The 25,821-nt window shown below is 36.8% G+C and overlaps 2 protein-coding genes across 3 annotated transcripts in view; one reads left to right on the top strand and one right to left on the bottom strand.

Annotated features, from left to right (window-relative positions):
- Positions 1–25,821, bottom strand: part of S6KL (ribosomal protein S6 kinase like) — an 88,563-nt gene that overhangs the window by 42,768 nt on the left and 19,974 nt on the right. The gene's annotated exons all lie outside the window — the stretch shown is intronic.
- bnb (bangles and beads) lies at positions 1,203–25,821 on the top strand. Of its 2 annotated transcripts, none has more exons than XM_074100244.1 (2): positions 1,203–1,274; positions 24,142–25,821. In XM_074100244.1, exon 2 carries the CDS (start codon positions 24,143–24,145, stop codon positions 25,568–25,570), a length of 1,428 nt encoding a protein of 475 aa, XP_073956345.1. In that variant the 5' UTR covers positions 1,203–1,274; position 24,142; the 3' UTR covers positions 25,571–25,821. The 2 variants fall into 2 exon arrangements, with proteins under 2 accessions (XP_073956345.1, XP_073956344.1); XM_074100243.1 differs by lacking the exon at positions 1,203–1,274 and adding an exon at positions 11,728–11,860.

The following is a 25,821-nucleotide window of genomic DNA, read 5'->3' as shown; positions in this document are numbered from 1 at the left end:
AGTAACTTCTTTTTATTATCCTTACACTGATTCAGGCAGTTTGGCCTTTTCGGGAGAGACGATGTGGAGAAAAAAAGAAATTTGCTATCCCACTTTACCAAAACTCGACCTAGCTTTAAGTAGTAAGATTAACAGCCATATGTTATTTTATTTAAAAATTCATTCAGACATATAAGTTTAAGGTAACGGAAATGGTATTAACATTTATTGAAATATATCGTAAAACATCGAAACAAATTATAAGTCAATCGTCATAAATAAGGCAGATATAAAAAATATTTTAAAGTCAGTGCACCGCGGAACATCCTGAGACAGTAAAACGTTCCATAAAATTTAAAAGCATTAAAAATGGAGTAAGTTTTTGAGTTAACCGGTTTCTTGTGGTTTTTCAAAGGTTTTTGAGGGGCCAGATAACTTCAAAATGTTATTTATCGATCAAAAAACGTTACTCCGCTATAATTAAGCAACAATGGTAAAACATTTTTTATAAACAATTCCTATGCATTTTTCTCCTTTTATTTCAAAACATAGCAAGCTACGCGAGCTAACATGACTCAATGTCAAGTTCATGTCATATGGAAGTATGAAAAGGTAAAAAACGGTAAAAAAACTAATTGTGCTCATGATTATGTATGATTTTTAACATGAAACTACTGTGAGACTCACTCATATTAAATATATTGACCCGGATAACTCACGTCTTAAATCGAGTTTAGCTCGACATGTTTCGGGCTAATCCGTAGCCCTTCGTCTTCGGAGCAACGCGACTCAGCGGCTGAGTGCGCGTGTTGACAACATTTAAATTAGGAAATCATGCTTTAATTCCACCTAGTGGATAACCAACGTTTGGTTTGTCAATAAGTGCGAGCATAGTAAGTTTTTTCACCAAAAGACTTTCAGAGAGGGCAGAAATGAGATTCGAATTCAGAACACGTTGGTGCTCCTCGACTTGACCCAGGAAAATTACCTGGACACTGGGACGTTTACCTTACATTACTTTAAAAAAATATCCAGTCGCTTTGATGCGTAGAGTATGCGGAGCATAATTGACAATACTCAAAATTCAAGCTACATTTGCTTACCACAAGCAAACTAGATGGAAATAATGTGGTAAAAATAAATTTTCCGCTGTAGCTAATTTTGTTTGGTACCTACCGGCCTGTTCACTTGGCACGAGCGGCAATTCAGTCAAAACAAAGAATTCGGCACGAATACTCACATTTAACACCGATCGCTAAATCGTTCCACCAATACAAGAGCAAGGCCGGACGCAGGTAGGAGATGCGTGTGTGCAAAGGTTGCCCTGTGTCAAAGTAGTTCTATGGGCGTTTCAACCGTTATCAGACTTATAAGTACCCTGGTGCAAATATTGCAGAAACAAGCTAATCAGCATGCAATTTTGATAAATTGAAATTGTGCTGCAAGCACGCTGTTTCGTTTTATAGAAACTTTTTGAGATGTGGCTCATTTCTTCAAAATTATGTAACAGAATACGGATAGCGACTGCAACACAGTAGTATAGGTATCAGTGTATCCTACGCAGTATCAGTATCAGTGGTTCCTACTTAAGAGCATTGCGAAAGCGGAAATTAGGTTTTATTTGCTTTTATGTACAAACAGTAGGTAATAACTGTTTTCAATCCCTAAACCGATTAACCTATTTTGATTAATATCTGAATGTTGTCAATCAAAACAAGATATAGGTTTGTTTGTACTTTTTGTTTTCTAAAATATTGATCAGTATCAAACAAATATTTGCCAAAATTACTTTTGAAAACCATAAAACATGAACAACATTAGGTTTCTTTAAAACACTCAAAAATAATACAAAATAAATTAGGCAATACAGGGTTAGTCCTCCTCATCAGGCCTCTAGCTCCATCGTCAGACCCTGGATACTAACTTTGGTCGAAGTGCTCCCTAAAACTATTTTGTTTATACAAAAACAATAAAAAACGAAATTAAACGAAAAAACTAAATTAAGAAACGAATTTTACCTGCCTATTGTACCTACCTACTATAAATAACATTACAACTACTGAAGATGCCTTTACAAGTTTTGTTTTTATGATATATATATATAAGTTACATCTTTATAAATGAAAATGAATTTATTCTTTTGTCGAAACTAAACCAAAGAAGCTTGATGTCTTAAAAACGAATTAACATGTCTAATCAATTATGATTGGTGGCAAAATTCTAAAAAGGATGCACATGATCGTACAAAAACATAATATTAGCATGTCCACAGCTGTTTTGCGTTCAAATTCAGATGTATAAGTAAACAGTAAGGTTGAAAGTGTCTCTAACAATATTACAGGCAATGAGCAAATGCCTGTAAACAAGTAGCGTGAAAATCTAAACGCTGTTTCTGAGCGTATGGTGATGACGATCAAGCGTCCATTATTGTCTGTGACGTAAACTTAAGTGTCGGTTTTTAGAATCGTCAACAAGAGTTATAAATTACGATCATTACGGGAAACTTCCAGGAAAGATTTGACACTGAAGGTGCAAGACAAAAAATAGAGGACGATTTCAACGAACACTGCGTCACCGTTGATCAACAAGTGACGAGGCAGTTTGTTGAACACTATGACTATTGCTAATCAGTCACCCTTTCAGAAAAAGACAACAAATATTAACTAGTATGTCTTTAAGCCTGTCTGTCTGACCGTTTAACTGCGGCTCAGCTCAGACTCTTAGTGCCAAAAAGCAGTAATCAATTTGCCACGGGTGTACATATTAATCACGCCGAAAAATTAGTAACAGTAGCGCCAGCGCCACCTAGTAACCGAAAAAAGGAACCGCTACGTCGCAGGAGTAATCGCTGGAGATATCAATCATGTTTTAAATAGCACTATGGAAGTATCTCACTCGGAAACATAAATACAACTTATCCAGCTCTCCTCGGATTACGGTCCTTATTCAAACCATATGTGTCTGCAGAGAGATCTAAGCAGATGTTAAAGAAAATCGGAAAATTTTACTAAATGTAAAAGCGAATCAGACACATTGCTGGAATTTTATACTCGTAACAAAACAATGAAAAAACGTATCATAATGAACTGGACAAACTTACAGTTTCAAGTTTAACGTAGGCGTAAAATTCGTCGCTCCATTTTAAATGCAGAAGCTCGATTTGGACAGAAAGAGTTCAAGAGCGTACGAATTGACCGGAAACTCCATAAACCAGCTGTGTGGAAACTTATTTAAACTGATAAGGCTGCGTTTCCACCAGAGATATGCGAGGATGCATTTCGAGGAATGTGTTTGTCATGAACCAAAAGAAACGCTTCAGTTACCTATCCTCGCTCCGCTGGGCCGTTTCCGCTAGAGCTGTGCTGAGCGAGAATAGGTAAATGGATCGTTTCTATTGGTTAATGAATAAAACATTCCTTGCAACACATCCTCGTACCAGGGTTGCCAACCGTACGAGGTTCCTCGTACAAATACGAGGTACGAGGACACTATCAACCTCGTACAATTATGTACGTGATTTTGTTAATTTGGCCATACGAACATTTTGCACCACCACTATTTGCAAAGTTTCGTAATAATATAGACAAATTTAGTTTTTTTGTGATTTTACTTCAGTTTTGAGTCTTGAGAACAGATTTTTTGAGATACAAAATGATGTTTTATTTAGAAGGAAACTTGCAATAGTTTATTTCATTGACTAAAAAGTCCTAAATCCAATAGTTTAATATGCCTTAATTTTGGTTTTAGCACGTTTTAGATGCATAACAATAAATGTACGAGGTTTGAAAGCCAAAATACGAGATTTTTAGCTGCATTGTACGAGGGATTTTTTTCAACGGTTGGCAACCCTGCCTCGTACATTTCTGGTTGAAACGCAGCCTTAGACTGATGTGTTTAACAATTATACAATTCACGAAGTTGTGAAGGGATGCAAAGGCTCGTAAAATACGGGATTTGTAGTAGTGCATAAGCGTCTTATATGTAGTGTTTCATTTCATCTACGTCCTCGCTTGAGCTTACAAGACAAAATTTAAATCAAGTTAACTATAAAAGAAATCCCTTTATGGGTTAGGTTCAGCTTTGATCATCCATCTGTTTCACATCCTAATAATCTGTTAATTTCGGGCGTTTTATGTGCAATAAAGAGTCATACATACGAAAGCAATTACTTAAAAAATAGTTTTGAAGCGCTAACTTACCAGTTTCAAAGAGTATAATTAGTTTAAGTTTCTGTATGTAGGTAAAGTAATCACGAAAACATAAGAATAAGCTTGCCTAATAAATAAGCTTACCTTTTAGGCACAGGGTATACGGAAGTAAATAAATTTTACCAATGGTACAATTAACGTAAGGACATTAATTCATACAAAAAAATACGGCGTGTAAGACAAGGGCCTTGGAGGAAGTTACTAATATTCTTGTTTTTATAAACATCAACAATATGTAATACGTACCTGAAGACAATGATGTATACGACGAATATATTATGAGAGAATTCTCAAAGCTATTATTTATAAATATAACAATTAAGACGATGATCAGAACACCTGCTATTTCGATCAAATGTCGACGTCACGATGTCGATTTTCCTTAATGTTTAGGCATCTATCATAAAAATAGCACTAACGTAAAAACTATAATCTCGAAAATTATTTAATATACTTACACCTATACATTTGACCGCAGAATACTGCAAATTTATAACTTACCTTGGAACTGGCGCTTTGCCGGCTGCTGCCGCGGTGTTTTGTTAAAAAAGAGATGATTAATAATTTGAAGACAAACTTAAACTCGACAAAGCTTCAAGTGTTATATGTATTTAAAACTAATGAGAGACTTTACTTTAATTTATAATCCATACTTCATATTATAAATGCGAAATTGTGTTTGTATGTTTGTCCGTCTTTCACGCCGTAACGGAGCGACGGATCGACGTGATTTTTGGCATAGAGATAGTTTATGGGCCCGGGAGTATCATAGGCTACTTTTTATCCCGGAAAAATGCACAGTTCCCGAGGGAACCGCGTGCGATAACCGAATACCACGCGGGCGGAGCCGCGGGCAAAAGCTAGTCCGGAATAAATAAAAGCAATTAGTTAAACGAGGAAAATACGTAAGTATTTCAGGAAACAGCAGAAAACATAAACGACCTCTACGGTTTGACACTTCAACCGCTAAAACACCTGACCATCACACTCCGTGAATGATACTTTTTAAAGTCGGATGCCACCAAGGTGCTGACTAAAAAACTTGATAACAAAAACGATGGTCACTACTGTCCTAAAATATCCTTGTATCAAATGCATCAACTAGATCATTTAGAGCAGACTTGAACATGCTCTACCGCTAGCTTTTGATCATAACTATGAATGACAATAACTAATGTCTGACTGAAATTTGTATTAGCATTGAAACCGAATTTCGGTTTTTGTGTGTCAGTTTCGATTATTCGAGGGCTATTCCAGAGTACAGAGTAACTAAAGGCATTTATACACTAACATAGTTATTCCTCAACATGTATGCAAACATTTTTATATTCCAACGTCTGTGTAGACACAGTAGACGCGAGAGTTGCATACAAACTGCAAAGTAATTTATAGTGCGGTGCGATCAGCCGCACTTGGGAGATTTAGTGTTATCACATAATAAATATTCAGATGTCGGCACTTTAAGAATACCGTTACCAGGTTTTGATAGTTTTCGAACCCAACCAGTAGTCGAGACAATCGAATATCGTGATATGTTTCCAATGTCCAACTTCTACCCCTGTGATGAGAAGCCTCATCCCTGGCCTATATACGTCCGACTGCTGGGCGCAAACCTCCTCTCAGATCAAAAGTACTTGGGCTGTAGTTCGCACATGGGCCCAGTGCGGATTGGGAACTTCATCTTGGCAACACACCACTACTTCGCAGATATTTTCAGGTTTACTCACAATATATTCTTTAACCGAAAAGCTCATGGTAAGTTTCAATGATAATTTCGCACATCAAATTCCGAAAAACATAGAGGTGTAAAGCCCGGACCCTACGATCCTTGAAGGTGAAGGGCCATAGGTCAAACCATCAAGGTTGAATTTTCTTATGGAAACAATTTTATTAAATCGTGTATTATTTGCAACACTAGTCTACATGGATGATAATATAATTTCACTTTGTCAAATCAAGTGGTCTTTGTTAAAAAAATGCTTAAGTAAAGCTAATTTATGTGTGGCCTTAAATTAAATTCTTAATCCACACCGAGCGTGGATACTACAGTCGATGTCCTCTCAATTTGGGAGGAGACCTGTACCCAGCCGTAGGACGTAAATATACAGGATGGAAATGATGCAATGTTTTAGAAAATCGCATGTATTCGGGCGTAATTATGGATTTTCCTACTCAGAATCAAAAGCATAATCGATTTTGATCGTTTAAAAAATGTCCCCATTTCTTCATACAAAATTTTATGAGTCAGTTTTGTCACGACCATACTGAGTGTATGAAAAAAACGTCGCAAAACTGTCATTTTTGGGGACATTTTTTTAAACTATCGAAATCGATTGTGCTCTTGATTCTGAATAGGAAAAACCATATTTTTTTCCAAAATATAAAAAAAAGCACTTTTTTTAAAAACGGCCAATCCCGGCCCTCGCTGGCATCTAGACTGCAAAAGGAACACTCCTCTATTGTTGCACGGGTACAGTCGTAGACAGAGAAAAGCATGCTTTCATACTCTCTAGCTTAAGAACGTACCTGAAATCCATCTGGCATTTCAAACACTAGACTAGATTGTGAGCCAATGCCTATTCGCATACCTGTATTTCGCTCACTCTCCTAATTGTTCTTAACTACTTCTATTTCTTCTTAAGTTTCCGCTCCCAAAGTAAAATAAGATCAAATGACCAAATTATTAAAACTGTTTAAGTACAAAACATTGTCCTGGATTTGATACAGAGATAAGGAGTCGTTCAACCTTCGTTGTTGATGAAAATAGGTAATTGAGAAGGTAAACATCCCACTTATATTCCCATCTATCATCCATACTATACTATACTATACTATATACATATATACTATACTATAACTATACATTAACAATGACTAATAAATCTAAAACTAAAAAAATATAATCCTCAGCCTACGCTTCTTCAACTTTTCCCCAGAACTACAACTATCATACCGCATTCTTCTTCGAATTGTGGCTCACGGTGACATATCTTATGGTACCGTAAGATAATAAAAATACACGTAGAGTATTACTTACTGATAAATCAACGTCTAAGCGGCGATTTCAAAATATTGAGACTTTCACCATATAACAATTCGATGTTGATACGGGTAGGCATAGGTTCAGGCACAGAGTTAAGGTCACGGCCACATCACCGTCAGACAGCGTCGCTGCGTACGGACGGACAATACCTTTTTAATTGCATCTTACGAATGCTTCTTCAAGAGCCAAAACAATTGATCTATATATAATTTTTTTTTTTTTTATTCGACTGGATGGCAAACGAGCAAGTGGGTCTCCAGATGGTAAGAGATCACCACCGCCCATAAACATCTACAACACCAGGGGTTTTGCAGATGCGTTGCCAACCTAGAGGGCTGAGATGGGATACCTCAAGTGCTAGTAATTTCACCGGCTGTCTTACTCTCCACGCCGAAACACAACAGTGCAAGCACTGCTGCTTCACGGCAGGATTAGCGAGCAAGATGGTGGTAGCAATCCGGGCGGACCTTGCACAAGGTCCTACCACCTGCATAATATAACCAGGGAACGGAATTTTCATGGCATTTTTGACATGTGGTAGTGACTTCTCACCTATCGACTCTACCTAAATGATGAGATATATTAAACTTTAAATTAGATTGTCGTAAACTTATCATGTAATAATGCAGAGCGTTCTTTTTCTGCATACAAATGGAATATTTGACTGTAAAAAAGAAGTAGTTTAAAACCGAAAATATGAAAAAAATATCATGATTGGTTTTTTGGAGTCTTTTTTTATTTTTTATTTCAACTCTAAATTTGTTACTTTTACGGGTATCCCGTGAACCATATTGAAAATACAAACTGAGACAGTGCTGGTCTCTTTTTCTGGTTTTTCTGTGCATCCATGTCTCAGTTTGTATTTTCGAAAAAAAAAACATCTATTTCTTTTATAGAGACATTAATAGAACACTTGTTAACATTACAAAAGCAGAATTTTAGCATGAAATTGAAAAAAAAAACTGAACTGAAATTATTAAATTAGAAATTGTTGTCCATTCATTGTTCATTTCATGTCTATTTCACATTTTCAACTGCTCGAAAGTTAATTGGAAAAGATAGCTCTTTAACTTAAGGCCGCCTATTGTTTACCTCTACTTTTAATCTTCTTTAGTACCTGTTGTGTATCGATATGTATGTATATCGGAAGTCGATAAGTGAGAAGTCACTATGACAGGTCAAAAAATGCCATGAAAATTCTGCTCTCGTTTATAACGATTTGATACCAAAAATACAGGCTATAATATGTCGCGCTTTTTCTGACTACGGTCATAATATGTACTACCTATAAAAAACTTGAGTTTCATCGACAAGATAAATATATAATTACATAAAACTAAATTAAAACACAAAATAAAATCGTCAAAATGAAATCAAAAAGATTTTTGCGTTTTTATCTGAATACATGAAATTGAACGAAAAGTATTTGTATGTTGCATTCAAAATACTATTTTTAGACAAGAAATTTATACACCGTGTTTTTTTTGGATATCCGTTAACTCAGGCAGACGGCTGAGTTCATTGATATGAACTACCTGATAGTTAATTTATGCGTTAAAAAAACTTTTTTTTCATGCATAGGTATAATAACTTCACAGTCATTGTTAATAGTTAAACGGAAAAATAAACAAACTTGAAAAGTGACATTGACGTGACATATAACAGAGACATCACAAAAATCCACATGTTTAACATTGTTTTATTTTGCTAAATATGTGTGAATTAAAAACGGATTATAGTTATTTATTGACTTTGAAAAAACGTCATAAAGTCCTTCACACTGTTTTTCTACTACTAATTAATTATCTTAACTCTTGATTATCTTTTAAACAGCAAGAGTTAGACCACTAGTGTGTTAGAGAAATTTACTTAATTTGACCTTTAGGTGTCCCCTTAAAGTTAAAAGATATCAAAAATAACACGGTGTATATAAATAATTATGTTTATTAGTATTTCGTTTTAGCAATAAAACTCACGTGGCCTCTATTTTAATTTTCGGTCGGAAAAACTGTGTAAGTACGTTTAAAAAACAACTTGGGACACAATAAATTTAACCAACCATATGCCTATTTTTGTCTATTATTTATTATACGAACACCTTAAGGGTACAATTAAATTTTATTGGCCCGACTGCAATAACGTAAAATTAACAAATACGAAAATTATACTAAAACATTGGCAAGAGTCCGTAATGCGTGTGTTAAAGGTTGACAGCGTCTATAAGAAATATTTGCAATGCCATTTATATTTATTATTCGCTTATGCAAGTAATTAATATTGATAAAACCGTTGAGCATATTCAAAACGTGTGACGTTGTCGCTCTTCAGATCTCATCAGCAATAGGAAAAGCGTTATTTTATTATTTTATGTCACTAACTGGTACAGACTCTACAACGAGTCTCTACCCTTTGGACGAAGCTGAATAGAACGTGTTGATTAGGGTATTTCTATTCTACGAATAAGCAATGTAGAAACCACCACCAAACGCCACAGTATTAACATAAATCATTAACCTCGACACAAAAAGGGAGTGTTATAAGTTTGATCGCTATGTGTGTCTGCCTCTCTGTCTGTCTGTTTGTGGCACCGTAGCTCTTAAACGGGTGAACCGATTTAAATGCGGTTTTTTATTTGAAATCAAGTTTTCTAGCGATGGCTCTTAGACATGTTTCATCAAAATCAGTTCAATCGTTTTTGGGATATTGAACTTTGAAGTGACAAAGTCGGGGGTTTTCAAAACAAGTGACTGAAATATGATGATGTGACATATTTTTAGAATCGGCTTAGTAAGCCCTTTCATAAGATACCGCACACGGTAGGTTTCAGAACAAAAATTTTATCTTTCCCATACAAAAAAAGATGACGTCATAACTCCTCTCCTTTTTTGTTTTTTTTTTTCGTGCTACGGGTACAATTGATTTGTATGGCCTAAAGATCAATCTTTCCGATTTTCATGCTTTTAACACCATATTCAGCTTTATGCTGAATTTCGGGGTGTGCCGCCAGCACTATGAATTCTAGTCTCATCTGTTTTAATAAGCACAAAATCAGCTGATAAAAAAAACAGCCTTAAATTTGGCACTGGTCAGCGCCTAAACATACAATACAATACAATACAAATATTCTTTATTGATCACCAAAAAGCAGTACATAGACATTACAAAAATAAAAAAATTGGTTAGACAATAGGCGGTCTTATCGGTAAAAAGCGATCTCTTCCAGACAACCAATTTCTCGGAAATTAATAAATATGAACAGACTTATGTACAACTAATATACATACGAGGGGTTAACGGTAAAAATTTGGGGTTTTACACGAATCCCGTGGGGATATCGGGTTAAAAAGTAGCCTATGTGTTATTCTAGAGGTCCAGCCATCTACATATATATCATCCAAATCCGTAAATGAGTTAGCGTAAAGGATTAACAAGCACTTTGCAGACCCACTTGCTCGTTTGTCATCCAGTCGGATAAAAAAAAAGCACACTCACGCAAATTGTCGCATTTATAATATTAGTAGAATAAAATAGTAACGTGACTGACAGACTGGCTAATTGAGTAGTTTGCAAACTGACCACAACACAACTATCTATTTACTGGAGTTAGATACTTTTTAGTGGTCAGGCACTAAGAGATTTTTCGGAATTCCCACGAGATGAAGAATTTTTTTATTCTTTCACGGAAGCGTAGCCGAGGGACAAAGCTAGTCAGGTGTAGGTCGCTACGGTCGGTCGGTCGGTAGGTACCTAGGTATAGTCAGAAATAAACTCTAATTTATTGGTAGAGAGAATCAGTCAGCACAGGCCTTAGACTTTAAGGCTTAAAGAAAATTTTTAAACATAACTAACGGTCTTTAGATTATTATAGAGCCTAATTTGAATAGTTACAGATATCTTACGCAAACTGGCAAAATAAGGAGGGGTGAAATAGTTTTGTTCAAATCAACAGTTGCAGTTGAGCGTTTACTATTGATAAGCGTACCTACCTATTTACATTAGTTTGTCAGAAGTAAGTTAACATTCAGCATGCTTTCTGCTAATCTTAAGGATTCTCGTGAGAAATTCGGAAAACCGCGAAATAAGAGCGGTGGCTAATTAATATTGCATAAAACGTGCTCCTCTTAAATCTAATTCACATAAAATAATTATTCCATTTCTCAACTCCACAGAGCACAGGCGAATTAAATTAAAAGCATTTTGTTTCGTTAGTCACAGAGATAAGAATGTGTATTTGAAAATAAAGTAAACAATATTGCCTTGAACTAGAATTTCACTTAAAGAAAGTATCATGACAAGGAGCCAGAGCTCGAGTACCTTTTTTACGCTCTGCCCTCGCCTCAGAAAGAAATTTAGCTGGCTTTTGACAAATGCAAGTTAAAATGATGGATGTCAACAAGGAAAAAGCTCGTGAGATGCTCTTGTCTTTTATCTGGTCAAACAACGCCATGTAGCGTCTCCGCCAAGCCTCAGATGCAGTATATAAACGCCGGCATTATCACACCGCCTCCAATACATTGCCGGCCGTCACAGCGACCGCACATTAACAAAATCAAACCAGAAACACGGATTTTTCTTTTTTTAAACTTCAGTGTCAGTGCTTGTCTCCACGTTTTAAAGGACCAAGTTATAGGTGAGTTTTTGAAAATAGGGCTTACCGTTTGGAACCTTTGAGTACGAGACCTTTAAGTAATAAATAACTTACCGTTAAAATTAGAAATAATTGATGTGCCAATAAAATTTACAAAATAAATTCCCAGTTCTGGATGGGGAATCAGATATTGATGGAACAAGGTTCTTTTCCCTTAACATTTCCAAAAAAACAATAGAAAGAGCACTTCGTTCGTAGTGTCAATGTTTACGTAGTTCCACCGACATTCTCTTTAGTTACAGTGGTACCTATACCTTATAAGAACCTATTCAATTCTTATTGACAATCTCCTAAGACCTTCACGGTAGGGCGGGCCTATTCGCACCAATTTATCGAATATTCTCTAACACAAAAGAGTTGTCACCGGCGATGAGCAGTGTTCCGAGCCAGTGAATCTGTTCGGAATGTTTATTAAACAAGACCTTTGTTTTTATAATTTTACACAATGAAGATTAAACGTAATGGATGAATTATAAATTGACTGAACCAACTTAGCCTGTCAGTTATTATAATTTAATTTTGTACAAGTGGTACAATTATTTAATTCTTTAAAATAGGGTGAGCAGGGAATAGCATTAAGTGTTCGAAGACTTATTTTCTGAACTATTAAAATCGATCGCTCGTTCTTTCCGTGTGTTTTTTTTTCAGCTTAAAGTGCCTAGATTTGAAATAATACGTTTATAAGATTTCATGACTTTAGAGGTTCGACTTGAAAAAAAAAACGCCCAATGTTTAATTAGATTGCAAGAGTGCCTTTCTACACTAATGGCAAAGGCATTTTTGGAGTAAATATGTGTATACGATCGATCATAAGCACTAACTCGAATCGAAACGAAACCTTTTTTGTCCAGTAGGTATCGTCGCTATCCAAACTAATATTGTAAATTTGATGCTGCGAAAATAACTGTCACCTGAAACAATTTTGATGAGTTTTAGTATAAACAGAGATAGACGACGGGACCTTGGTCTCTTTTTTTCCCAAGAAATTGAAGAAATCCCACAGGATAGCGATGACTGAATTCTATGTTAGTTGCAAAATCAGAAATTTGTTATATTAACAAATTTTTATTAAAGATTATTGTACAAGCAAATTGTACATAATGTTAACAAATAATATTTATGCTTAGATAGCGCTATTGCGTGTGTGTCTTTAATTACATTACTTCATTTCTATCAATTTCTATACAATATATTTTTAGTGTCAATAAATCACTCAAACAATACATACGTCTTATCAGTTATCAAAACTTTACATCATCTACAAACTACATTCTTCCACGGGCAAGTAGCTCGTACAATTATTAAAGATTTAAAATTATTATGCGACTCTCAAAGTCATAAAAAATATCTTTATTCAATTTAGGCTATAACAAGCACTTATGAATTATTTTTAAAAAAATGGAAAAAACTAAAAAAAAAATTATACCAACATAAGGGATAAACGCTTAATTTCACGCACATCATGAATGTAATGGCAAGAACATCCTATACCCATATATATGTATATACCTAAGTATCCCTAATAATAAAAATTACCCTAAATTTCTACCTTGAGCGGAAGTCGTCGGTCGCACTGTCAGACCAATCAAAACACTGTCATTGCAGACCATCTGCCAGGCTCCAAAATACAATTAAGCTCAAATGTAGCTGAACTCCTTAGTACTTTGCAGCGACAAATAATGTTTTGATTAATGACAGCGACAAAGTACAGAGAGCCACTTGTGAAGTCCATGTTTAAAAAAATAGATCGTTAAACTTGGGTTAATAATTGACTGTATATTTGGACACTACTTAAACCTGGCCCAGCAGTTAACGCGCAATTAAAAGTGAACTCTGGCCCACGCAAGCCCGCCTAAGGATTTAAGCTACTTTTCAGCTTAACTGTACTCTATAATGCCTCATTACTCTTGACGTCCGCCAACTCGCGAACAGCATCTTACTTACATCAGCTATACAGCCTAATTAATTTCCCCGTAATCTTGTAATTCGTGTACAAGTCATGTATAACCGCCTGACCGTAGTGACCATTCACCATGACAAATCCGCGGAGAATCGATTCCCCATAGACGGCTGAAACCCAAGCTTGAAGAACAAAAGGTACTTTTTGCGCGAATAACATTCTGGTGACAATTTGATTTGGCTTGTAATGTTTTTTTCTGGGTGTTAAGTGGACGGATATAAAATATCCTGTTGATGTACATAACAATACTAATGAATCGCATAAAAAAGGGAGGAATCACAACATTCACTAAAAGGCTTCCACTACTAAAGAACGATCTTTTACAGTTAAAATTTAGACTAAGATGACAAATAAACTGACTCGGTTTAACATGAGGTCTCACATCTTTTTGTAATGGAAAAACTCACTGCGTTGTCAGACTTTACACTTTACGCTGTGGATGTGGTAGGTGTAATTTTAAACAGTTATTAGTTTACCTAAATACCTGCCTAGCTTTTCGGACTAAATCATCTGTATCCTGTATCTAAAATGTGATGGGTAAAGCTATGACTATTTTCCTAGGAATATGAGCACGATCTAGTAATATAACTATCGTACTGGACTAACCTAGTGAAATAGTAGTAGAGCGAAGTAAGCGAAATCGACGATAGAGCGAATACGACGCTGTCTGGTTAGGTTGAAGGCTAAGGACTCACCTGCCGCCCTTGGCCTTCGCTAGGTTTTTCATAACTAGAAGTACTTATTTATATCTATCTATTGCACTAGATAGTCTAGTAGGAATATTCCTACTTATTAGACACACACATACACACTCACACCCACACACACTCACTTACATACAAATAGCGCTCGCATACACATTCGCACATAAACTTGTTTACTTTTTTGCATGCACCTTCAGTATTGTTTAAGTTTTTTTTTTCTCTAGTTAATAATATCATCGGTGGTAAACAAACATAATTATTAGCATATTTATGTTGTTAATGTTTTTCAAATAAGTTACTCGCACCCGCAGACGTCTTAAGATACAGGCTCAGCCTAGTTTGGAGTCTGATGGATATTTCTCTTGTGTTGGCTATGTTTATTTAAATAAAGTATTTTGTATTGTATAGATTATTCTCTTATCATAGTAATACTCCTAGTAAGATGAACAAACTTTCATAATTATAATAATATTACTGTTCATTGCTATACCTATCCCTAACTATATATCGGCTTCAATCAAATTATTATGACATATAAAATGGTACTAAAGATTGTTGATTTGTATTCAAATTTCAAATGTAGTTATTGCAAATGATTGCAGTACTATGCATGCAACTGGTAGTAAATCATTGCACATAAATTTAAATAAATGAAATAATTTGCAAACAAATCAGAAGTTTCTGTGGATTAAACATAGATAAGAGTATTTTTGCGAGTCACCTTATACCTACATATTATCGTAACGGTTTGCCGTTTTTTAATTTTATTTATTTTAAACATTAATTTACGTGCCCAACTTGTTCTAACGGCCGTACAGTTGTGCACAGATCAATATTTAAAACTGCATATTTTTATTTTTATTTTTTTGTTATTCGTAAGGGTAAATACACGCATTATTATTATACTAAAAGTAGTTAGACGTTTGTTTATATGCACCTACCTAAGTATTGCCATTATTACTATTATTAAGACTTTAAGAAACGACCAAAACAGTCTCTACTTTAATTATTAGTTGGTATAATAGCCATAGTAGGTAATAGTAATTCGTACCTTTAAAATTAAACTCAAATAATTCGAAATTCTCTTGTTTTAAAATTCAACCAGATTGTCTTATATTTAAAGTTTATTTTGGAACTGCGAATATTTCGAATTGTTTCAGTTTAATTTTAAAGGTGCGCGTATATACCCACTGAAATTTCGAAGTGTCTACCTATATTATGATTCAAGTCAAAAAATAAATTGTCATGACAGACGGACGGACAGACGGACCTTAATAATTGTTTCGCATCAGCAGTTGGTATCTTTTTGAAACGGAAGTCATTATATAACTGAGATCTATACTAATGTATTTACATTGCTGCTAACATTTAATTCGGTAAAATTTTCTATGCATAGTGTAAAATCCACTTTGACTACGTAGATTAACATATTAAGCTTTCCTATGCATTTGTGATTATCTTCCTTTTAATAGAAATATTTCATCTAAAACAAAGTCTAGGATCATTTAATTACGATTTTGATATAGCAATCAAACGATTCTTATTTCCGGTTGCATAATTATTAAGATTGCTAATAAGGCTAGATAACACCACAAAGCTCAATAAAAAAGATTAGTTGTTTCGAATTAAACTTGTAAATCTACAATAAAACTGGGATTAATGAGCTCTTAAAGCATGGAAAGTAGACGTTGAAGTATTTTATCGCAGACCTACGAATATTATTTATTATTCGTAGCCGCAGACCGCAGTTTTATGACAGTTGATCAGTTATAAATCACAACAAATCCTTTACCATAACAATACTCCCTAATAAAGTTTTTTTTTTTTAATTCTAAGGCAAAATAATAGAGCTAAAAGTCCCACTACAAGTGGAATAAAGGCGCAAGTTAGTGTGTAGGTAGATGTGTTTTTTTTCTCAAAATAAAAATAGGCTCTCTTGTACTCTGTAATGGGTAGCTATGGTTAACTAATCTAAAGAATATATTACGTACTTGTAAAAATTGCATCGATATAAGGAAATAAGTACAAGTAGGTACAAGTTTTAAGTCTCCAAAATTCATTTTATTATTTAAATTTATTTCAAAAGTTCATAGCGCAATTTCGATACCTACGGTTTCCAACATTCTTAAGCACATAAAGGAATATAAGCCTTTTGTGTTATATAAAGTTGTTTATCCTAACGTATTGTTGAGTTAAATTATACTTTCATATTAACCCCCCGTATGTTTAGGCGCTGATCAGTGCCAAATTTAAGGCTATGCAGGCTTATTACTTATTAATTGCCTACGGCCAATGAACGGTTACTCACAGACGGTGAACCAGGGCCACGACAATAAAAACAAGGCAAAAATAACGCTTTCAAAAACAAAACACTAAAGATAATGACGACTCTCAAAGGGACCAAAATCTGAGGCCGCCGAGGCATTACACACCAACACAATACACTAATATATACAAGTAATGGTTAGCCACGCATGTCGGTGTGTATCCACACGCAGTGCTTAATTTAAGAGCATTTTCGCATATTTGGAAGTAATTAATGTTGATAAGCTTCACTTATTTTAAAGAACACTTTAAAAAACTTTTTGGTTACGCTAATTACTTTAATAATGGATAATAACGGATTTTGTTAATTAAAAGTTAATTTGACTTTAAATTCCGTATCGACGCAAGATTACAAATCGGTAGATTGAAAAGTTTCTGCTGCAATACAAGTGGACGCAGAAGATATTTAAATGAAGATAAATTACAATAAAGAGATGGATTCTTCAGCCATGTCCTTGCATCGGAAAGTCGTTCATCATAACGATACAACGTCCAGCCTATACCCTATACCCTACAGCAATACAAGGCATAAATGAGTAAACATTAAGTTTGCACAAGGCGTACCTTTCGTGACGCGTAAGTCCGTGTGACGCAGTGAATTACCATGGCACGTGTCTGAAGCCATAAACTAACGATGATTGACCTGGAGCCGATTGTTGCCGTTTGTAAGTCAACCTGGATTAACGTCTAAAAATACCCGTTGTTTATACCTACCTCTATCCTAACCAAGCGCGGCAAATCACAATGAAGATAGATAATTATCTAATCATAGATATGTTTTGTCCGAATAGTTAATTCATATTAAACACAAATATTAAAGTATAGTATACTTAAGGAAAAACACGCGGAAGCTCAAAGCTTGGTCGTACAGAGGAACGTCAAGGAATCTCTATATACCTATAACAATATTTTCATCTCAATCATCACACTGGTCGATGGCGAATAAGTACATTTATATTATATCGCAGGAATTGCAGTTAAAAATTGATAGGTACCTAGTGCAATAAAGCAAATTAACTATGAGGTTTTCTTATTCGGTAACAAACGACACAAGTAAATAAAAGCGAGTTTAGCGTGTGTTTCGTCCTGTTATGGATCATGAATTGTTTTGAGGACGAAGTGCGATGGATATTAAAGCAGGGTCATTAAAAGTTCGTGGAAACTTTTAGTCGGCCTGCTATTGTTCCGAATTTAGTGGCTATCTATGCAAAAAGTTAAGTGCCCAATAAGGAACGCCAGTCAAGGCGACTTGCCGCGTCAATTATCCAACATAATAACGATTTCCACGGATCATGGATATTTAGCTCCGACAATGGCTGACAGATGCACACAAGTGGACGAGATTTTCAAGAACTTAGTCTCTGACAAGCAAGGCCAATGACAAAAACAAAATTAACCCATCGAAATTATGCAGATTTTTATGGGAAAACGTGTCTTCACATTAGACACAGGCTAAGAAAAATAAAATAAATCAATCTAAACAGCGGCGTCTCGGATTCCATTCTAGCAACGGTAAATCTGTACAAAAGTAAATCAATGTTAGCATTTCTTCTCGGCATGTTGGACGTGTAATTTATTGATTTAATAAGGTGTTTGTAGTTCGAGAGGTGTTATGAAACGACTGGATTTGTTGACATTTCGCACTTTGGTCGGACGGTCGCCGTTACACAAACTTCTCGCGGCCACTCTTCCGCTGGCATTGACCTGAGCTACCATTATCAGTCAACAAATAGAATTCCGTGGCCAAAATTATAAGCTCCGATTTACTTTGGATGTACATCTTTCTTCTTATTGAATAAAAATAGATACCTAACCAATTTCGATGTAGGTAGGTACCTATTAGCCGATAGCCACTCATTTTAACTTATAGAATGCAATATGTACTTACTTGATACAAAGTTCGTCTAATCAATTCACTCTTTGAACATTCGTTGTTGGTTCATAGGCCATGTTGTTTCAAAATACATATACATTATTTTATTATAATTCGAGGTGATAAATTATTTTAATCCCGTAAGCCCATAAGTACGTTTTCTCACCTTTGCCTTGCGCACTGTCGCTAGGTAATAACTTTCTTGCAGAGCCCATTCATATGTGACGGGTTAGCCATTCATGTAAATTGAATCGATTCGTCACGGAGCAAAAACACGCAGAGAAGTTCAACTTCAAAATACCAGTTTCTCACTAATTGCAACACACTTGTTGGATGAATAAAGGACGGACCATTAATCTAATATGAATAATTCTCTTCGCTGTCCGGAAAATAGCTAATCGCTTTAAGCTAAGCTCAAGTGTTTTTGCAGCATTTTTGTACGATTTGCGCGTCGACTTTACGTGCGGCTGCACTCGGAGCGGAATTTTTAAGAGATTAAGCGAATGATTCATCAACCGTCTCAATACATCGCCATTGCTCCACTTTGGCATGATTAATAAATTACCAGCCATAAATAGGACACTACATAAATTCATCATAAGTCATGTCATGAAAACTAAAGCCATTACGTGCAGTTTGATTCATAGGCCGCACCGTATTGTATCAGATGAATATAATAGGATCGATCGGTGATCCCAATGCGTCGACAATGAACCGTGGGTCGAATATTGCACAAGCAACCTACATCTCAAATAACGGCTTTCGACACATGAATGGAAGCAATCCACATAAAATGCGCCAACGACGTCATAATAACTACGCACTTACACGCCCCCGCTGATATTGCTTCAAAAATTCATGAGCTTTAATCAGAAAGAACGTTGCAAGCTTGAGATTCGAGGCCAGCATCCGAACCTCGAATATAATCATAAAGTTACTATCCATATTCATCTTGAAAATTTATGAAAATCCGTTATTACCTATAATGTGACGTTCACGTGATGCAACACGTATGTAAATGAATTAACATCAAGATTCCCGGGAATCGCTGCATTCTAACAGAGAAAGCTGAACCTGTTTGAGAATTTTGAAATTGTGAGGCATCCGAGAAGTCATTTACTTTTTAACTGTCAATACGATTCGAAGATTCCCGATCCCCGGCATCTTATAGTACCTACCTAATAGAAGGTGCTGAAATACAACTGATTGAAATAATTTAAAATATTGGTTTCCAATTACGGTGATAAGTGTTGAGAATTAATGATAACTGTGCCCCAGCTACTTCCAACTGGGTACTAGGTGTGTTTGTGTAACAAACAAGTAACATGCAAGTGTTTCCTGTGTTAATTTGCTAACACATGTCATGTATCTAATGAAGGCACTTGTGAAAGGTTACACTAACTTATTGAATAATCGATTTAATTATTCTACTTAATGCTGAATTGCCCGCGTTACAATAATTTAATGTGAAAGATAATACGGTTGCCCGTTATAAATAGATACTGACGTTTCAATATTTAATTTTTTGGCTAGACGTGTAGCGCTTTACGTCGTTAAAAAACTAAAATTTATCGCTTCTTAGGATTATGCCGCAAGTGAACCTGATAAGGTAAACGCCCGAGAGCTCGACGCGCTAATGCCCAATAAACGACACCTTGCTAACATAAGATGACATAAGACATAAGATTATAGATGCCACTCGTACGTTTACCTTAGTTATGGTGTGATAACGCTAAAATGTCGTACTTCATTTTTAAAAATACAGACACATTTCTTTCGCTTTACTTTTATTCAGATGGCATCTAGCGCAACGTAAATATGGGAATTTCAGTTGAACTCAATCAAGTCAATGTAAATATTTAGATAATTGAGTCGGTCGCGACTTAATTCAGATTCACAGGCAAATTAAATTGCATCTGTCACGGCTGAGTGCGAGATCGCTAATAAAATTATGTGCATTTCGTAAAAACGAGCGCTCAACCGTAAAACTGGACATTGTGTTGCAACAACGGTCGCAGAACTTTGAATAGACTCAAATTTACAAGGCCTACAGAATTAGGTTACAGGTAGGTACTCTGAATAATGTACAGACCTAATCAACTAGTGTCTGCTCACTGAATTTCGACACTTAATACGTGTAATATGGAGCTAGGGAAATGCTTTAATGGAGCATTACAGTTTCAGCGTGCATTACGCTCGCTGGGCCGGTATCACGTGCTAAGAGACCGTTGCCGGCAATTTTTTTCATTGGAGCAATAACTGTCGCATATGCTGGGCTTCAATTGGAAGATTGCCGAGCCCGTCGTGTGGGAAGACGACAATTCTTGCCCTCAGGCCCGCCGAGGATATCCTTCCAGAATAATAAACGATCGCATAAATCAGCCGCGTTGCGGATGGGACAGCTTGTTTATAAATAAACAACTTTACTTGATCGCGTGTACGATAGTTAGTATAGGTAATAAGATGGATTTTGTAATAAGAGAGGGGTCGAGCGGGTGAGCAGGAGGCAACGGCCGTGCTAGCATCGGCTCAGCCCGGAACCAGTTTCGCAAACTTGATAGCCACTCGTTCCTTTTTTACCCCGGTGTCGGTATACTTTCAGTCTCAGCAGGGCTGTCCTAATTTTGGAACGTCGTTAAAATTTTATGGGTTCTCGCCTTTAAATTCATAAGTCCCACTGTTGGGCCAGACCTCCTCCAGAATGAGCTTGAGCTGTAGTTCCAACGCGCACTATTATTTTGCAGATTTGTGCAGGATTTCTCACGATTTTTCCTTCACCGTAATTCTCGTGGTTTTCAGTGTAATTTTGCCCTGAAATTTCGTAAAACCAGGGTGCGGTTCCGGATTTGAGCCCACGAATTTCTACTTGAGAGGTCATTTAAACCACTAGGCCATCACGACTGGATAAAAATACATAAGTAAATTTAGTAACTCCGATAATTAGGTATTTTTTTTTTACAAAAACGTCGATGTTATCTTTGTAAACAATGGTCAATGGTGGTGGTTCTAATGGAGTCTTTGTTAGCAATTTCTAGCACTTTACTTACCTATGATGTACCAATTTTTATCCAACGCCCTGTAATAATTACAAATTTTTTTCACTCATAGTCAAAATATAATACTCGTAAATATAAAATATATTAAATTATTATTATATTATTACTCGTGTGTGTTAGCGTGATAAGTCCCGTTGGTGGTATTTTGACTAAGTTTGATGTTTGCTAATAAATATCTATGTATATAATCACAAGTGCAAGGTCCGCCCGGATTGCTACCACCATCTTGCTCGCTAATCCTGCCGTCAAGCAACAGTGCAGCACTGTTGTGTTTCGGCGTGGAGAGTAAGACAGCCGGTGAAATTACTGGCACTTAAGGTATCCCATCATAGGCCTCTAGGTTGGCAACGCATCTGCAATACCCCTGGTGTTGCAGATGTTTATGGGCGGTGGTGATCTCTTACCATCAGGAGAACCACTTGCTCGTTTGCCAAGTGTTTTTCCAAAAAGTTTGTGCGCAACCCTATCATTCCAAAAAAACAAAGTGCAAGTGCATCATTTATGTGAAGTAAGACCGGGCCGGGCGTAATACGAGGTAACCGGCTAGCCGGGTTACGAAACTTGTGCCATTACGTATTGAACTTGAATCTTCCAATGAAGATGCTTGCCAAGAAAAACGCAAAAAGCCAAGTTTATTTTATAATAAAACCGTCTAACTACGAAGGGATTATTATTACCGAGGGCAAGAATGATACGAAAAAAAGTAATTGTACAGTCGCCATCAGATATTTCGGACCTTAATAATAGAGGGGGACATATCTGAATATCGAAAATGAATATATCTAATGCTAAAAATTCGACGGTCAAAATATCGAAAGTAGGTTAGGTTCGATATTTTAACTATCGATATTTCAATTTTCGATATTCAGATAGTTACGTGCCCTATTATAGTGCATGTGCCGATATTTTTGCCCACCTTGGCCGCTCCGAAATATCTGCTGGCGACTTTACGTACGGGGTGGACAAAATTGATGAATCTTGAACGAAAACTGCTTTAAATCCTTTAGTTAACTCATTTTACTTAAAAGAAATATTATTTTATTTTGAATAAGAAACAAAGGTTTTCTAAAATTCGCTTGTCCCACCTGGGAATCCAACCAGCTAACGATTCAAAAAATAAACTCTCGCCATTTTATATTATATCATACCAATCGATAAGATTTTTGGTCAGTGTTAAATTGCAAGTATTAAAATCTGGTATTTGAAGTAAAACAATACGTGAATTCTATCATTTGATTAATTTTATTTTTTCATCAATTCTAATTCGACGAACTAGTAAATTCAAAAGTTTTTTTTTTTATATAATCTTTGAATGGAGTTTTGTTTATTTTTAAAAATAAATAATGTTTCCTTTAAGTAAAATGAGCTAACTAAAGGATTTAAGGTAGTTCTCTCCAGGAGCCATATTTTTTCCACCAAGTATACGTATGTAGGTATATTCGTAAATAAAACCATTACCCTGCACATAAAAGACACATTCATCACAATGAGTCATACAACACCATCTATTGCATTCTAGTCGCTCATTCAATTGAATAAGACAATTAAAATTCAACCTATGCAGTGTCTGGTCGAATCATCCATATTGCTGACGCGCGTTCGCATCCTGCCTTTACGCACACGCGTAAGCAAGAGAACAAAGATACACACTATCATTACACCGTCACGAGTATCGTAGACAGAGTTGGGAGTAATTTTGCAAATATATGGAGCCTAGTGCCATAATTTGAAGCCATACTATTTACTTCAAAGCACACAATTAAGTGCAATTCACTCATGGAGAATACTGTCGTAATTATGCTGGAACCCGACGGCAATCTATTTCCAACCCGGCGCCAGACGGCATTCCAGGACTAGGGATATCGCCTTAATGCCCTACCTGGAGCTAACTACGCTAAAAATAGCACCGCTTAGGTGCTTGACCTTCTCGGCTAATGGGATATAGATGACTGTTCACGAAGCAATAGGCAAAAAAATAAAAAATAATTATCAGTTCACTTGGCAACCTTTCTGCAACTTTATACGAGCATACTCGTTGTAATGTGACATGAGAAATTACTTTCGAAGCCAATTACGTAGCCCAGATTCACAATAGAGTACATCCTCCCGTCGCATATCGACTTTAATTTGATGTGACTAGAAAATAGGTAGTCTGATACCGCTCGCCTGATTATCGGGCCCTTACGCCAGTCTTAATAGGAAAATTGGTGCGGACCGGCGAAGCAGCCCGACGCGTAACATTGGCCTTACCACACGCACGACTTGCAGGCGTGCATTGCAATTTACAATAATTTTGCGATTATAATTTCGATAAACCACTAATTGTGCCTTTTCTGTCTTTACAGAATGAAGGTCTTACTATTATGTATGGCCTTTGCGGCCGTTGCTCTGGCCATGCCTGTGGCCGAAGAGAAGTCTGAAGTACCTGCTGTGCCTGAACTTAAGGCTGAGGCGGTTGAAACTAAGGCCGATGCACCACCTGCCACCGCGGAAGACAAAAAGCCCGAAGAATCTGCTGAGCCCAAAAAATCCGAAGAGCCTGAACTCAAAAAGGATGAAGCAGCAGAACCTAAAAAGGATGAAACTCCTGAACCCAATAAAGAAGAAGCTAAAAAGGTCGGTGAGGTACCTGAAGGCAAGAGCGCACCCGTAGAAGAGAAGTCTGAGCCGAAGGAAGAGTCAAAGCCTGACGTTCAGGCCGAAGAAAAGAAAGATGACATCATTCCTGAAGCAAAGTCCGCTGTTCTTGAAGAAGTTAAACCTGAGGAGAAGAAAGAAGAAAAGACTGAAGAAAAAGTTGAGGAGCCTAAAGCTGAAGAGAAACGTGCTGAGCCTGAATCCAAATCTGAGGCCAAACCTGAAGCCAAGCCCGCAGAGCCTGAACCAAAATCAGCACTTTCTCAGGCTACCGTAAGAGAAATTATCAACGAAGAACCGGTAGCAAAACCTGTTGAACCTGAAATCATTATCGATGTCGTAAGCGCCGTTAAGACCCCAGCTGCAGTAGCTGATGACGTAGTAGATCCCGCTGCTATCATCCCTACACCTGAGAAGAAGGTTGACTTGCCTGTAGCTGAAGGCAAGAGCGCGGCCCCAGAAACCGAAGACAAGAAAGATGAGCTTGAAGCCCCTAAACCCGCAGAAGCACCAGCTGCTGAGCCCAAATCAGAAGACAAACCAGCTGAAAGTGCTGCTCCTGCTGCCGTTGAAGCGAAATCGGCTCCTTTAGACGAAGATAGCCTGCGCGTAGTACGTGATACCGTTGATGATAAACTTAAGGCAGCCGCTGAAGAACCGAAGACTGCTGAATCTAAGGCTGAAAATCCTAAGGCAGAAGAAGCTAAACCTGAGGAAGCTAAACCTGAAGAACCTAAGGCCGAGGGCAAGTCGGCTGAGGCCGCAAAAGAGGAAGCTCCCAAAGAAAGTGAAGTGAACATAGAAAAGAAAGAAGAGCCTGCAGAGAAATCAGCTAATGTAGATGAGGCCAGTAAGGTAAAGGAGGAAGCCAAGCCTGTCGAAGTTAAGGCCGCTGAACCAGAGAAACCAGAAGAATCAAAGCCTACCGAACCTGAGCTCAAAGCTGCTAAAGAAGAAAAATCGGTTAAGGAGGAGAAGCCAGCGGGTGACGCTGCAGTTAAGGACGAGAAGCCCTCAGGAGACGCTCCCGCGAACAGTTCCGAAGAGAGCGGTGAGAGCAGTGAAAAGAAAGATGAGAGCAAAGAAACTTCTTCCGAAGAGAGCGGAGAGAAGTCCGACAAGGGCCCTCAGTCTTAGATAAGTGTTGAGTATTAGGGGCAAGCAGTGGCGGCAGACGTGTGTCGACGACCGCCCTCGACACGCGCCTGCCGCGGCCCGAGCGGGCAGCCCAGTGAGAGTGCAAGATAGCCAACTGTGGCCATCACGACTATTCATAGTTCTAGAGACTTATTTAAATAGCTGACCGAAATTACCTAAGTTGTAATTATCTCACAAAGTAAATTATCGAATTTCCGGTACTATAAGTAATAAAATAATGTTTTTTTAAA

The sequence above is a fragment of the Choristoneura fumiferana genome, chromosome 17 (genome assembly GCF_025370935.1).
Source record: "Choristoneura fumiferana chromosome 17, NRCan_CFum_1, whole genome shotgun sequence".
Classification (NCBI taxonomy): domain Eukaryota; kingdom Metazoa; phylum Arthropoda; class Insecta; order Lepidoptera; family Tortricidae; genus Choristoneura; species Choristoneura fumiferana.
This window is presented reverse-complemented; position numbering and strand designations above follow the sequence as displayed.